Source organism: Gopherus evgoodei, chromosome 2 (genome assembly GCF_007399415.2).
Source record: "Gopherus evgoodei ecotype Sinaloan lineage chromosome 2, rGopEvg1_v1.p, whole genome shotgun sequence".
Taxonomy (NCBI): domain Eukaryota; kingdom Metazoa; phylum Chordata; order Testudines; family Testudinidae; genus Gopherus; species Gopherus evgoodei.
Genome location: NC_044323.1, coordinates 244,540,830 through 244,556,408, shown reverse-complemented (window position 1 = coordinate 244,556,408; position 15,579 = coordinate 244,540,830). Strand labels below are relative to the sequence as shown.

Below are 15,579 nucleotides of genomic sequence, written 5' to 3'. Positions count from 1 at the left end.
GGGCCTGGTGAAACATCCTAGAATACTCAAGGAGCTGACTGAAGAGATATGAGCCATTAGTGATTATCTTAAATAAATAAATACATTAAATAAATAAATAAATAAAATCATGGAAGACGGGTGAGACTCCAGAAGACTGGAAAATGGCAAATATGGTGCCATTCTACTAAAAAGGGAATAAGGGCAACCCAAGAAATTACAGATCAGTCACCTTAACTTCAGTACCTGGAAAGACAATGGAGCAATCAATTTGCAGACACTTCAAAGATAAGGTGATAAGTAACAATCAGCATGGAGTTGTCAACAACAAATGATGGCAAACCAACCTAATGCCTTTCTTTGACAGGGTAACTAGCTTTGTGGACAGGGAAAGGCAGTAGATGTGGCATATCTTGACTTTAGTTAGGTATCTGATAATGTCTTACGTGACCTTCTCCCAAACAAACTATGGAAATACAACCTAGATAGATACACTAACACCAGAAGAAATCAACATACCCCTAGAGCCCCGACCAGGGTTATTCCATCTACTACCCAAGATCCACAAACCCGGAAATCCTGGACGCCCCATCATCTCGGGCATTGGCACTCTCACTGAAGGACTGTCTGGATATATGGACTCTCTACTCAGACCCTATGCCACCAGCACTCCCAGCTATCTCCGCGACACCACTGATTTCCTGAGGAAACTACAATGCATTGGTGACCTCCCAGAAAACACCATCCTAGCCACCATGGATGTAGAGGCTCTCTACACAAACATCCCACACACAGATGGAATACAAGCTGTCAAGAACACCATCCCTGATGATGCCACAGCACAACTGGCTGCTGAGCTCTGTGCCTTTATACTTACACACAACTATTTCAAATTTGATGACAATATATATCTCCAGATCAGTGGCACTGCTATGGGCACCCGCATGGCCCCACAATATGCCAATATCTTCATGGCCGACCTGGAACAACGCTTCCTCAGCTCTCGTCCACTCACACCCCTTCTCTATCTACGCTACACTGATGACATCATCATCTGGACCCATGGGAAGGAGACTCTGGAAAAATTCCACCATGATTTCAACAGCTTCCACCCCACCATCAACCTCAGCCTGGACCAATCTACACGGGAGGTCCACTTTCTTGACACCACGGTGCAAATAAGTAATAGTCACATTAACACCACCCTATATCGAAAACCCACCGACCGCTATGCCTACCTTCATGCCTCCAGCTTCCATCCCGGGCACATCACACGATCCATTGTCTACAGCCAAGCACTGAGGTACAACCGCATCTGCTCTAACCCCTCAGACAGAGACCAACACCTACAAAATCTCCACCAAGCATTCTCAAAACTACAATACCCGCATGAGGAAATAAGGAAACAGATCAACAGAGCCAGACATGTACCCAGAAGCCTCCTACTGCAAGACAAACCCAAGAGAGAAACCAACAGGACTCCACTGGCCATCACATACAGCCCCCAGCTAAAACCCCTCCAACGCATCATCAAGGATCTACAACCCATCCTGGACAATGATCCCACACTTTCACAGGCCTTGGGTGGCAGGCCAATCCTTGCCCACAGACAACCTGCCAACCTGAAACATATTCTCACCAGTAACTGCACACCACACCATAATAACTCTAGCTCAGGAACCAATCCATGCAACAAACCTCGATGCCAACTCTGCCCACATATCTACACCAGCAACACCATCACAGGACCTAACCAGATCAGCCACACCATCACTGGTTCATTCACCTGCACATCCACCAATGTAATATACGCCATCATATGCCAGCAATGCCCCTCTGCTATGTACATCGGCCAAACTGGACAGTCTCTACGGAAAAGGATAAATGGACACAAATCAGACATTAGGAATGGCAATATACAAAAACCTGTAGGAGAGCACTTCAACCTCCCTGGCCACACTATAGCAGACCTTAAGGTGGCCATCCTGCAGCAAAAAAACTTCAGGACCAGACTTCAAAGAGAAACTGCTGAGCTTCAGTTCATCTGCAAATTTGACACCATCAGCTCAGGATTGAACAAAGACTGTGAATGGCTTGCCAATTACAGAACCAGTTTCTCCTCTCTTGGTTTTCACACCTCAACTGCTAGAACAGGGCCTCATCCTCCCTGATTGAACTGACCTCGTTATCTCTAGCTTGCTTGCTAGCACACATATATATACCTGCCCCTGGATATTTCCATTACATGCATCTGAGGAAGTGGGTATTCACCCACGAAAGCTCATGCTCCAAAACGTCTGTTAGTCTATAAGGTGCCACAGGATTCTTTGCTGCTTTTAACCTAGATAGATGTACTATAACATGGGTGCATAACTGGTTGGAAAAAAACTATTCCCAGACAGTAATCACAAGTGGATCACAGTCAGGCTGGAAGGGCATATCAACATGGGGTCCTGCAGGGATCAGTTCTGGGACTGGTTCTATTCAATTTCTTCATCAATTATTTAGATAATGGCGCAGAGTGTACATGGTAACAGGTTCTCAAGTACATAAACAGTTGTTACAAGGAAGAGGAAGGTAAATTATTCTCTTTAACACAGAGATGGGCAAACTTTTTAGCCTGAGGGCCTCATCGGGAAATAGAAATTGTATGGCGAGCCATGGATGCTCACAAAATTGGGCTTGGGATGCAGGCTCTGGGGTGGGGTGGAGGATGAGGAGTTTGGGGTGTAGGAGGGTGCTCTGGGCTGAGACTGAGGGGTTCAGAGAGCAGGAGTGGGGGATCAGAGCTGGGGCAGGAGTGTGGAGAGAGACCATGCAGTGCAGTCTCCAAGCGGCACTTATCTCAAGTGGCTCCCAGAAGAGTGGCATGTCCCTTCTCCGACTCCTACATGAAGGTGCAGCCAGGTGGCTCTGCACACAGCCCTATCTGCAGGCACAACTGCTGCAGCTCCCATTGGAGCACTGGAGGGGGCCATTGGAGCATGTAGGACCTGAGCATCAGAGCAGGGCCCAGTCGCGTGGTGCAGCCCCTGACCCAGTGCCCCAGCCGAAGCGGAGCCAAGCCACATGGTGCAGCTCGCGAGCCAGCCAGCTTAAAACAGCATAGGCCACAGTTTGCCCACTCCAGCTTTAACCTCTGAAGCTAGGACAAGCAGCAATGGGCTTAAACTGCAGCAAGGGTGGTTTAGTTTGGACATTAGGACTTCCTGTCAAGGTGATTAGGCACTGGAATAAACTGCCTAGGGAGGTTGAGGAATCTCCATCATTGGAGATTCTTAAGAGGTTAGACAAACACCTGTCAGGGATAGTCTAGATAATACTTAGTCCCACCCTGAGTGTGAGAGATTGGATTAGAAGACCTCTACAGGTCCCTTCAAGTCCTATGATTTTATGATTGTACAGTGGCAGCTTTCACCATTAGACATTAATTCAGAAAAACAAGTGGAAAGAGTACTGAAGGTGATTACCGCAAGTGTTAAAATACCACAAAAGCTTGAATTACTAAACCAGGAAACATCTTTAAAATGTTGCACAAGGATTTGCCATTATAGTAGTGTTTAAATGTGTAAATAAGTGTTAACAAGGGAATTACTACAACCTTTGCATTTATATAGCGTTTTTGATAAGGGTATCTCAAAGTTGCTTGTAACAATTCCTGAAGAATAACGACAAAGAGGCACCAGGCAGTGAAGTATTATTACTATAGGTCAATGCAGACAGTGGAAACCTGTAAGTAGCACACTGGAGAGTTTTGAGCTCAAATTTTCTAAAAGGGATGGTGAAGTCAACAGATGATGTGGCAAGAGCAAAGAAGTATGCGCTGAACAAGGAGGAACTGGAAAGAAAATTGGAAAGGGAAGAGTTGGCAGACTGGGATATACAGGGTGGCCCTAATTTAGATGGAATATTGCCAAGAAGAATACTAAGGCGGCAGCAGAAATTTTGTAGCAAAATCAGGCAGAGATGGTCTTTCAGGACATGATTAATGCAACTCTATTTCTCAGTTAGGAAAAGGCCACAGATGTTTCAGAACAGGTTGGACTCTGGCTAAGAGATTTAGGAGGCCACAGGCTAGAATTTCAGTAATCAAAGTGTGAAGAGAAAAACATGCTATCATTGCCAACTATAATTCACACTTTTTAATACCAGAAGGAACATTTATATCATCTAGACTGACTTGTGTGACACATACCAAATTTCACCCAGTTACCCCTGCATTGAACCCAATAACTTGTGTTTGACTAAAACAGATCTTCAAATTAAAACTGATGTCTTCCAGAAAGGCCTCAAGAGATACAGTTGGTTAGCACCATAAACTAAGAAATCATTTTCCACAACTCTAAAATAATGTGTGTATTTTGTTAATAGCTCTCAAAACTCAATCTAATGTGGATCATGAAGAGGATGGCTGCAAGACTGATCAAATCTTCTCAAATCACGTTTCAGCCGCTTCTGTTTAGGTAGCAGCTATTACTCCAGTGGGGCAGAAATGGAAGAAAGATTTATCTGCAGCAGTGGTCAGGATTCTGTCTCCCTGGTGGCTGGAGCACTCAATCAACTCTATACTTTCCTACATCACTACCCTCCTCACAGCTGACCTCATGCAAGATGTGTAAAGAAAAGCAGAATAGTGAAATATAGATAGGTAACTGGAAATGGATGTTGTTCTCTCAGCCACACCTTACAATACCCTTGGTACATCCACTCAATAATATCCCAAAAACCTTCTATCAGAACCATGTCAGACTCCCCACTCAGAGTACCCAACTTCTTGTAACTCTAGTCTCAAAATCCTTTGAGGACTTAGTTGCTGCAGCAAAGGAATGGTGGTCAAGAAACCATTTGTCACAATGTATACCCACACCATACTTGTGCTTAATGCGGTCTCTCCTAAAGGAGCTCTAGTCATCTATTAGTTTATAGAAAAAAAAAGCAGGAAGGAAGATGCAAAGGCATTTCAGATTAATTCAGAAGAAGATGATATGATATATCTAACATATAGCAATTCCTCAAAGTGCAGATGACTGCAATTCCAAAGAAACGTTCTTAAAATGCAATAAGTTAGTGAGAGATCTTGAACTAACACAGAGATCCTTGTTTGGCATCAGTGTCTGCTGTCTCCTGGGAGTAGGAAAGGACCAAAGACTCTTGCACCACCTCTTGCATGTGTGGATGAAGAATAATGGAGTAGTTATCCTTTCAGAATCCTTATATGTTGCTTCATTTGCCGTGCAGCATCTTTCCTCCTCTATCCAATTAGTTAGTTCTTCCCCCATCAGGTAAAGACTACCCGCAAACAAGCCCTTTCAGAAGAAAGAGTGTAGTAATTCCTGGCCACCGTTTTCTAGAAAACATTTCAGAAGGTTTTGCTGTCAGCTGCCATAGAGTTGGAGCATCGCCTACACACAGACCTTGCCTTATTATTTAACATTTATACTGCAGTAGCGCTGAACAGACAATCAGATTGAGCCCCACAGTGGCAAACGCCATGGAAGATAAGAAAATCCCTACTTCAAAGAGCTCACTTTTAAATCAGCAAGTAAAGGTGAGGAAGTAATCCTTAAAACAGGAATACGCAAACATTTATGAATGAAACACCGCCTCCTATTCGTGACATCAAAGGCAATTATGGTTCACGTGCAAGAGTGATACTACATCAACTGTTCTTCTGCTTTCAGAGAACTTCTGCCTTTAACCAAAAATGTATTTGAGACTGAGAGGGAGAATTTGTGGTGTTACCTGTGAAGTCCTAACTTTAAAAAGTGTTAGGTGGAGGGGAAAGAAAACTGGCACCCCTACCACATGCATTTACTGACAGCAGCAAAAGGAACACAGACCACAGTAAAGCATTTCTGCAAAACTTATTAACTAAATAAATCTGTCCTAGTGCAAGAGTCCAAATTTTCAAAACTTGAAGGCAGACAGTCTATCCCAGAGCAGATAAAAATCAGTGATTTTTTTTTAAATTTCATTTCAGACTTGTTTCATTATTTAAATTATAGTACATTTTTCTTTCTAAAAATTAGTCTGTTGAAAATGAAATCTGAAATCAATACAAAATATTTTAAGGGCTAAACTTATAATTTCTTAAAACATTTAAATGAAAAAAATAATGCTGATTCCATTAGCCTCTATTAAAAAATAGAGTTAAAGACCACTTTTCTATATAAAGATAATTTCCACCAATTCTAACTTTTTTTCTTTATAAACATGGCACAATAGTGTCAAGTATCAGAGGGGTAGCCGTGTTAGTCTGGATCTGTAAAAGCAGCAAAGAGTCCTGTGGCATCTTATACACTAAGAGATGTATTGGAGCATGAGCTTTTGTGGGTGAATACCCACTTCATTGGATGCATGTCACAATAGGTCATGTATTTTATTAAGGGTTTGTTTTAATGAATATAAATGTTATATGCCGTTTGTGTATTTAATTAAATTTCAGTTTCCATCCTAACGTAGCTTGACACAGATCATGAGTAAAAACGTAATTATCTAGTAAACAAGCAATCTCATTCACTGTTTTCTAACATACTTAAAGGTACAATTAAGAATCTAAAAATATTAAGCTACATAATTGCTTAAATAAATGTATACAGTTACAGCCTATCCTCCTAAATAGCAAAAAAGATATCAAATCTAGTGTAAAAGCTCTATTTAGTTGTAAATCAACATATTTTAATGCTTATATGAGAACGCACTCTTCTGAAGAAAATTGCAATATAAAAAGGAAAAGCTGATCAAAATCAATTATTTAATTTGAGGCTTTCCACTTAGTGATTTAAATTGCTTTGATTTAGATCAATCCACCCAGGTCTACCACATACTGTAACTGATTTAAAGGCAGGCCGCAGTTTTGGCCTACAGTAATTGTCTATTTAAAACTAGTTTACAAAGGGGGGGCAGGACTTAGGATTGGTGCCTCACTAAAAGGCATGGAATCACAATACCATTGAATTTATAACTGCAGAAACCACTTGTGATGTATTTTGGCATTCCGAGTGAACTGTATCTCTCTAAAAAAAAATTGAAATCACTGCTCTCATTTTTGAGAGTCTATTGCCCAACAGATCTATAGATGTTTCCACTGCTTTAGTGTCTAATACCCACAATTTCCTTTTCTCACTTGAACAATGGCATTATGCCATGTGTGTCTTATTAGCAGCTGTTAAACATGTCCTGCAGTTGAAGCTTGTCAAGTGAAGAATACACATGTACTTTCTCCAGGACAATGACTGAAAGATCTCTCCTAGCTTTTAACTAAGGTTTTGGCTAAACTGGCGCTTTACAGCGCTGCAACTTTCTCGCTCAGGGATATCAAAAAACACCCCCTCCCCTCGCTGAGTGCAGCAAGTCACAGCGCTGTAAGCTAATCCCCTTGGGGAAGAGGAGTACCTGCAGCCCTGGGAGAGCTCTCTCCCAGCGCTGGCGGCACGACCACACTCAAAACTCCAAAGCGTTGCCGCAGTAGCGCTCCTGCGGCAGCACTTTGGAGTTTCGAGTGTAGCCAAGCCCTAACTCTTAAAAGGCTTCCTCTCCCACATGATGTTTCCTCAAAATTTTAGGAAAAACATGCTAAGGAACACAAATTACCTACTTAATATTCCAATGTTCTAAAATTTTAATATCAGGGAATTTTTTAAAGGCCTATTATTTTGGTATTACCAGATTAAATTTAGAGGTGGAGAGAAATCGCATCCCTGTTGTGTTTGCTTAACACATGGGAATGGAAACATAACAGAACCCCCCTCTCCCAGTTTGTTAATTAAGTTTGGAATTAATGGCAAATGCGATTTAAGAGATTTGACTACCCAGTAAAACTACTTATTCTTTTGAACATTCATACAAGTCAAAAACTTGCAGCAGAAAAAAGGGAGAGAATCACACAACAATGGTTCAAGGAAAGAGAGCTCAGTACTTTCCATTTGAAAATTCAACTCTCTAAAGCTACCCTGCAGGGGTGGTTCCCTACTTACTCAGCAACAGTACAAAAGAAAAATCTGATGTTACACCATAATGCAAGTGTTTTCATTTGAGTGAGCAGGTATGGAATGTGGAAAATTTCAAATGTATTAAGCAATATACTTTTATTTTAGGTCTTGTTATATTTAGAAGTGTTTGAAAGATCAGTTTGCTCTCTCTATTTAGAATACTGAAGTGTTACTGTATCCACAAACTCTAAACACAGAGTAGATGGGACAAGCACTGACTGACAGTTTACAGAAGAAACAGATAAGGTTGATTCATGTTATGAAAATCCCCAACACAATGAAGTGCAGGTCTCTGGCTGGTGTAAATGGCTTGAAAGAACTTCAACAGAAGCTGTGACAGTCTACAACAATTGAGGATCTGGCCTTAGTGTTTAAAGGTTTTTTTTTGTTTGTTTGTTTTTGTTTTTGTTTTTTTTACAGAATACAAAAAAATAAGTTCAAATCTGAAGGAAAGCAGTAAGAAGTCTTTAAGATAGATGACCACTTAAAATACACTTTACATGCACCTGGGTAAGGCGACATCAGAAACATTTTCCTTCATATGAAAAATCTGAAAAGCCTAACATATTAAAGAAGCAAAATCCATTAATGTATCAAGAATGGAGAGATACCACTTCCATAAATTACACCAGACCTACCATTACAAAATAATCATCCAAAAACAATTTTAAAATATAACAAGAAGGGATAGGAACTGCAGGATGGCTAAAAAGGTTAACACAAGGAGTAAGGAAATAAAGCAAAGGAAACTGTCAGAATAGAAATTTTAGTCATTTAACACACATCAGTACAAGACAATGGAGACAGAGGAACAAGCCTCAAATTACAGGACAAGGAACAAAGTATGTTTGAGAATTACATGACAGATCACATTAGCAATATCAAAGCATCAAGGTTCTGAGAATGCTTTTACTAGGAAGATAGACAAATATTTCAACTAAAGGTGAAGTTTATAGTATATAATTCAAAAATGCTCAGATAACTGAAGTCACTTTACTCACTTCTGAAGTGAACTGCAACACAACAGAAAGGCATAGGAAGTTCATGTGAAGTGAAACTTGTATATCCTATCCAATTGAAACTGCAGGGGCATCTAGATTTGCTTATCATACCTGTCTTTAAACCCTGACATCCTGCTCAAATTTAGAACACCAGGTCTTGCCAGAAGTGCCACAGGCTCTTTAAAGAGCCTAAGTAGTCAGCTCAATTTTAAATTATCAAACCAGTTCAGCTCTAACTCAGGTAGAAAAGTAGTACTGCAGAGAGGTTAGTGATTCAACAGGATTAGGCATTCCTTTAGTGTCTCATTCACCTCTGGACCAGAGAGTTAGCCCTGCCTAGCTTTGAGAGCTCTAATCAAGATCAAAAGGCAAAAACAATACAGCTGAAGGCTTTCCATTTTTTCAGATGTGCCTTTAGAGAAGTTTATATAATAGAAACTACTTTCCTTATGCTTGACTTACATTTTGTGATCAATTTACTCCACTATCTTGTTAATTTAGCCACAGTGTAAGATACTGTCAGAAATCAACAGTGACAAAGGAAATTAAGTTCTCATTGTAGACAGTTAAGTACCAGGTCCAATAAAAATACAGCTTTTATGTCAAGCACATGTATTTGTTGACATTTCAAACACCCTTTAGATACTTGGTAGATATAGTAAAAGAGTAATGTCAGTGGCCTTGCCAATAAGAGATATAACAGCTTTTGCTTTCAGGGTGATTGGGGATCCACAGAGTTCACCAGTTTCAAAGCATTAAAGGGGTCAGATGGCATATTAACTAGGCTTTCAGGAAACCACATGTTTATCTTGATACAATTGCAAACTCTTTATGCAAAGTAGCAGATGAAATCTAAATCACCTATGTTGGGGAAAAAATTACATATAAAAGCAGATATGAGCACAATACACACCCCCGAGATACTAAAAACAAATATTCCCTCAGATTTCATGCTAGTGTCTAGAGGATTTTGCACATAGCTGGTTTTGGGACACTGTTATAGTTTTCCCCCAGAGAAGAAAAAAGCTGTAAGTAGTTTTAAATATCAGTATATTAACACATTTAAGTGCATACAATTTTCTTCTCCTAAGGACATCAATCATAACAAAATTAACAAATGAAAATAGTCACCCATCCCTGAGCACTTAAGTTATGTTAACCAGGTATAACCACAAGTAAAACTATTATGTATACCCCCCCAGCTAATGTGTCTGGACCACAGGTGCTGGAACTAGGGGCCTTGACTTGAAGTGGATTCCATTACATACAGGGTTTCCAGTTTGATTCAATGGCTCGTCACACCCCCACTATAAAAACTGTTCCAGCACCCCTGACCTAGAAAGGCCTATTCGATACTTCAACCTGAAGCAGAATGCAGGGTAATCTGCATACTGGAGACAGAAGATGTGGGAACTGGAGCAGAATGTGCTCCGCACCCCTATCGGACAGTGAGAGACGGAGGAAACCATTTAAACTACACACGCGGACACGCAGACATGTGAAACAGTCTCCACCAGGGAACTGGGATACCCCCACTCAACACTACCCTGGCCGGTACCCCCAAACACGAATACACACCCCCTAACCCCTGTGGCACCGTACCTGTTCTGCAGTGACCGGTTCGTTGAGGCGGTGCTCGGCGGAGAGGTGGTGTCTGAGAAGCAGGGCTCGTTTGTAGTTGCGGGTGCCCTTGCAGAGCTCGTCGTGCCCCCCCACGCCACCTCCCCCAGCCATGCTGATGTCGGTAGGGGCGGAGGCGGCGGCGGTGCACCAGGCGCAGGACATGAGGCCGGTCTCCTGGCAGTAGTGCAGCCATGGGAACTCCTTGAGCCAGGAGCCCTGGAAGGAGACGTGCAGCTTCTGCAGCAGAGACTTGGGCCTGGCCGCTAGCGGGAAATGCTTGATGCTCTCCCCCTCCCCCGCGCCCACGCTGCTGCCCTCCGCCTCGTCCCCCCCATCGCCTCCAGACCGCCTGCTGCTGCTACAGCTGCCGCCCTCGGCGCCGCTGCCATCGCCCAGGCTGCCCCCCTCGCCGTCCTCTTCGTCGTCACTGCTGTCGCTCAGGGAGCCCCCGTCCTGGACCAGCTCCTTGCCCTCCAGCAGGCCCTCGGGCTCCAGGCCTTCGGCACCCTCCAGCTCCAACTCCTCGTCCGCCCCCCGCCCATTGAAGTGCCTCCGCGGCCAGGCAGGGGCCTCGCAGCCATTGTTAGCGGCGGAGGGGCCGGAGAGGAGCCCTCCGCCGCCCCCCCGAAAGGCCAGAGTCCTGCGGTTCCTCTCGGCGAACATGGGGCCGCTGGCGGCCGCAGGGGAGACTGCGTCCTGGGGCGGGGGCAACAGCAACAACTCCTTCCCCTCGGCGGCGGCCTCCAGCTCCTCGGCCTCCAGCCCCTCGAGCTCCACGTCCTCGTCCGCCCCCCGCCCATTCAGCTGCTCGGGCTCTTGCCGGGCCCAGGCCTCGGGCGGGTTACCCCCCGTGTTATTGTTCGAGGAGCCGCCTCCGGCGGCTCCCCCGCCCGCCGCTGCGGCCGCCGCGGTGACCAGGCCGCCAGCCCGGAACGCCAGCGTCCTGCGGTTCATCTCCGCGAACATGGCGCGCGCGCGCGCCCCCCCGTCCGCCTCGCGCCCCCCGCCTCGCGCTCTGACTCGCGACCGCCGCTCCCCGCCCGCCCGACTCTTCTGCCCGCTAACGGGGAAACTGGGACCCGGCCTGCCCAGGGAACAAAGAGAGACAAAGGGGCGAGTCCGACCCGGGTCTGGCCTGTACCGCCGCAGGCTCCCCACAATGGATCCGGCTCGGCAGCGCTTCCGTCCCGACAGGCCCCGGCCCAGGTCGAATGGCAAATGAACAACGGACTACTCCCACAATGCACCGGGGCAGCCACCGAAGGGGGAGGGGGGTTGAGCGGGCGGGGGAGAGAGAGAGAGAGAGAGAGAGAGAGAGGGAGGGAGAGCGCGAGGCCGAACAGCTGGTGAGTGTCAGGTTCTAGTCAGCGCTCCCTGCACCTCCCCGCGCGGCGCACCCCGCCCCCCCGAGCACAGCGCAAGTCTCTGCCTCCCCCCCACCTCCGGTAGCGCAACTCTCTCTTTTTCCTTATGCTGCCATTACTAGCCACGAGCTGCAGCCCACCAAGGGTGGCCTATGCATGCCGAGCCCCATGTTGTGTCTCAGAAAGGGTGCCTGCAGGGCCCTGATTTCTTATTGTGGGTGATGGTGGCGACACACCGCGCGCCTTCGAGGTACAGTGTGCCAGGCGCGGGTAATTGCTCCGAAAAGCACTGCCCCGAGTGCCTAAGCTACTTGCGCTTGTTGTGAAATGGGAATTCAAAGAAAAGGTCACACACGTGCTGAACTGAGTAGGTATGATTGCCATGGGTCTTACATCATGCAGGCCAATTACAGAGCGCCCTGCGTGTTTATACCTGCGCAGCCATACTCTCTAATAGCATAGATTACCTGGGTTCCATAATTCAGTTCAGGGGAAGGGAGGGGTGGGCAGGTCAATGGTCTCAGTGTGCATTACAAGCAGTAATCATTAACAAATCTGAAAACACAGGTTATATTGGTTATAATAATGGTCTTGTAGCATTCATAGCAGTCCCTGCTGCATTTGTTTTCTAACCTCACCCAAAACTGAGCTAGCATTTCTTAATTCCTTTCCATTTGGGTGCTATATTTATGAATACAGACCTAAAGTTCATGCTGTAAAATAGTTCGGGCCCTATCCTACAATACTATAGTCACCAAATTTGTAGCAGATTCTGTTTTTTGCTCAGAATTTAAACACTTTTACAGGGAAAAATCATTCTAGATTTCATAATTGTGGGAAAAAAACCTTGAAAACAACCCAAAATAAGACGATATCGTGAAATATGCTAGATACAGCATGTGACCTGAAAGTGTTGCCAATGCTCCCGGATTGTCCTGGAGGAATTAAAGATTAATTTTATTATGTCAAGTGATGAAATATCCAGGAATAGGTCCCAACCAAAATCGGCATCTGTACCTGAAACAATAGTTCTGAAAAGCCCATTTCATTGCAGTAGGGTGTTAACTTTGCTTAATCTTGGGCAAGTCTACACTTCAGACCTGTATCAATATAACTACATCACTCAGGGTGATGTAGTTATACCAGTCTAACATCCCCATATGGACATAACTATCTCCTCTTGAGGAGAAGGATTAACTACGCTAACGGGTGGTGATCAATGGTTCCATGTCTAGTTGGCAGCCGGTATCAAGCGGAGTGCCCCAAGGGTCAGTCCTGGGGCTGGTTTTGTTCAATATCTTCCTTAATGATCTGGAGGATGGTGTGGACTGCACCCTCAGCAAGTTTGCAGATGACACTAAACTGGGAGGAATGGTAGATACACTGGAGAGTAGGGATAGGATACAGAGGGACCTAGACAAATTGGAGGATTGGGCCAAAAGAAATCTGATGAAGTTCAACAAGGACAAGTGCAGAGTCCTGCAGTTAGGACAGAAGAATCGTATGCGCTGCTACAGACTAGGGACCGAATGGCTAGGCAGCAGTTCTGCAGAAAAGACCTAAGGGTTACAGTGGACAAGAAGCTGGATATGAGTCAACAGTGTGCCCTTGTTGCCAAGAAGTCTAACAGTATTTTGGGCTGTATAAGTAGGGGCATTGCCAGCAGACCGAAGGACGTGATCATTCCCCTCTATTTGACATTGCTCAGGTCTTATCTGGAGTACTGTGTCCAGTTTTGGGCCCCACACTACAAGAAGGATGTGAAAAATTGGAAAGAGTCCAGCGGAGGGCAATAAAAATGATTAGGGGGATGGAGCATGTGATTTAAGAGGAGAGGCTGAGAGACCTGGGATTGTTTAGTCTGCAGAAGAGAAGAATGAGGGGGGATTTGATAGCTGCTTTCAACTACCTGAAAGGGGGTTCCAAAGGGGATAGATCTAGACTGTTCTCAGTGGTACCAGATGACAGAACAAGGAGTAATGGTCTCAAGTTGCAGTGGGGGAGGTTTGGGTTGGATATTAGAAAAAACTTTTTCACTAGGAGGGTGGTGAAGCACTGGAATGGATTATGTAGGGAGGTGGTGGAATCTCCTTCCTTAGAGGTTTTTAAGGTCAGGCTTGACAAAGCTCTAGCTGGGATGATTTAGTTGGGGAGTGATTCTGCTTTGAGCAGGGGGTTGGACTTCATGACCTCCTGAGGTCCCTTCCAACCCTGATATTCTGTGTTTCTATTCTATGACAGGAAAGCTCTCTCCTTTCGGCTTAGAGCATCTTTATTAAAGCGCTGTAGCAGCATAGCCACTGCAGTGTTTTAAGTGTAGATGTGCCCTTAAAATGCTGCATCAGTGCAGCTGCAGCGCTTTAAAAAAAGATGCTCTAAGCCAGGGGTCTCAAACATGCTGGCCATGGGGTTATTTTCTGCTGCCCACCCACTCCCAGTGTTTACCTAGAATGGCTCTGGCCTGACGCCCGGGGGCAGGGCAGGCTCCCTGCCTACTTCCTACCCCCGTGCTGCTCCAGGATGCGGACAGAACCTGGGGGAGGAGAGGCGCAGGAGTATGTGTTGCTGCTGCTTCAGGCACTGCCCCCAGCAGCTCCCATTGGCTGTGATTCCCTGTTCCCAGCCAATGGGAGTTGCTGGGGGCGGTGCCTGAAGCAACAGCAGCGCACACATCCCTGTGCCCTTGCTCCCCCATGTTCCAGCCGCTCCCCCGAGCTGTGCAGGGGCAGGGCAGACAGGCAGGCAGGGAGCCCGCCCCCTGAACTCCTCCCGCAGCCGAACCTCTAGCCCTGAGCCCCTTGCTGCAACCTGCACCCAGACCCCCTGCCACACCCCTCCCGCACCCCAACCCACTGCCATATCCTGCACCATGACCCCCTGCCCTGAGCCCCCGCTGCACCCCGCAGCCTTCCTGCACCCCAACCTCCTTCCCTGAGCCACCTGCCGCACCCTGCACCCGACCCCCTGTCCTGAACCCCCTGCTGCACCCCTCCTGCACCAACCCACTGCCCTGAGCCCGCTGCCGCTCCCCTCAGCCTTCCTGCACCCCGCATCCCAACCCACTGCCCTGAGCCCCTGCTGCACACCTCCTGCACCCTGAGCCCCTGCCCTGACCCCCTGCCACACCCCTCACTCGTTCTGCACCCCACACCCCAACTCCTTGCCCTGAGCCCCCTGCTGCACTCCTCCTGCACTCCAACCCCCTGCCACACCCCTCATCCCTCCTGCACCCCACACCCCAACTCCCTGCCCTGAGCCCCTGCCACATCCCACACCCCTCCTGCACCCCCTGGGGGTAGGGAAGGGGCAGAGTTGGGTTGGGATTTCGGGGAAGGGGTTGGAATGGAGGCAGGGAAGGGGTGGGAAGAGGCAGGGCAGGGATGGGGCCGCATGGAAGGGGTGGAGTGGGAGGCGGGGCCGAGGGCAGCGGTTGGGAGGTGTCAGTAATGCAGCCCTCGGGCCAATGTACTAGTCCTCATGTGGCCCTTGTGGTCATTTGAGTTTGAGACCCCTGCTCTAAGCTGTTGGGAGAGAGTTTTCCTGTCAGTGTAGTTAATCTGCCTCCCCAAGAGATGGTAGCTATGTTGCCAGGAGAAGCTCTGCTGCTGACATAGCATCTAC

General features: G+C 46.3%; 1 protein-coding gene across 1 annotated transcript in view; it reads right to left on the bottom strand.

Annotated features, from left to right (window-relative positions):
• Nucleotides 1–11,560, bottom strand: part of ZBTB10 (zinc finger and BTB domain containing 10) — a 33,885-nt gene extending 22,325 nt beyond the window's left edge. Inside the window, exon 1 of the mRNA XM_030553331.1 lies at nucleotides 10,574–11,560. Within this exon, the coding sequence (XP_030409191.1) occupies nucleotides 10,574–11,560 (987 nt within the window). The remainder of the gene's footprint in view (nucleotides 1–10,573) is intronic.
• Nucleotides 11,561–15,579: the final 4,019 nt, after the last annotated feature.